Source organism: Chinchilla lanigera, unplaced genomic scaffold, assembly GCF_000276665.1.
Source record: "Chinchilla lanigera isolate Chin_1 unplaced genomic scaffold, ChiLan1.0 scaffold00090, whole genome shotgun sequence".
In the NCBI taxonomy this organism is placed as follows: Eukaryota; Metazoa; Chordata; class Mammalia; order Rodentia; family Chinchillidae; genus Chinchilla; species Chinchilla lanigera.
The window spans coordinates 6,426,852-6,427,883 of NW_004955491.1; the positions used below are offsets into that span (position 1 = coordinate 6,426,852).

Sequence of the window (1,032 nt, forward strand, 5' to 3'; positions counted from 1 at the left end):
GGGGGAGGGAGGAAGAAACCATCAGCAGACTGAAGAGACAGCTCAAAGAATGGGGAAAAAATTTTAGCAGCTACTTCTCAAAGGACATATCTAGAAGATACAAAGAACTCAAAAACATCAGAATACCCCCCACCCCAAATTCAAAGATCCAATCCAAAAATGGGCATCTAAAATGAACAGACACGGGGCAACCCACTTGGGACTCCCTTCTGTCCCTCTCTTGAACAGAAGTTTTCTTTCCCTCAATAAATATATTCTTCTCTTAACCTCTGCTGTTCCTAAAATTCATTCTTTGATTTTAGAGAATATGAACTCATTCCAGATATCGTTCAGGTTGGGAGTTTCTATTTTACTGTACCAATCCCAGTTCTTGGGAGGATGAGGCAGGAGGATTGCTGCAAGTTTGAGGCCCACCCTACATAGGGAGACCTGTCTCAAAACAAAAAAACAAAACAAGCTCTCGCTGAGCGATCTTTCTGTGGTCCTGTCTAGCGCCTTGTGTTTCTCCATCCTCCAGCATGCACCATCCGACTCCCAGTGGCACTAACGTGGGCTCCTCGGGGTGTTCTCCCAGCAAAGCAGTTGCCGCTCGGATGGCGGGATCCATGGTCCGGCAGCGGAACAATGCCAGCTGTGGAACAAGGAGCACAGGCCACACAACCTCAACAGGCACTGGGGGGATGTGGCGATTTTACACGAAGATTCACCCAGGCTTAAAGTTGGCCCTGTTCCAGTACTGGTTATGAGTCTTCTGTTCATCGTTTCTGCATTTATGTTGCACATCTGGGGCAAGCACACTCATTCGTAGATTCGGCTACATCCATCTGTCATCCGAAGAAGAAGGAAAAAAACCCAACATATCTTGGACCAAAAGTACAGTGAATTTTCTCTTCATGAGAAAGAAATTTTCTGTAAGCTTATTTTACAGGGAACTTAAACAAGAATTGATTTTGAAGAATCTGGTTTTTTTCTGTAACTAATAAACTTTCGAATTCATTTATACTGAGTCTGATTGCTGGTGCTCCCCTACTA

The 1,032-nt window shown here is 44.5% G+C and overlaps 1 protein-coding gene across 1 annotated transcript; it reads left to right on the forward strand.

The window, feature by feature from the left end:
• The first annotated feature begins 448 nt into the window (after positions 1-448).
• LOC102004077 (protein transport protein Sec61 subunit beta-like) lies at positions 449-808 on the forward strand. Its single transcript, XM_013504569.1, is given in 2 exon segments — positions 449-693; positions 696-808. Coding segments are annotated over 2 exon segments (288 nt in total). The 5' UTR covers positions 449-518.
• The last annotated feature ends 224 nt before the right edge of the window (positions 809-1,032 follow it).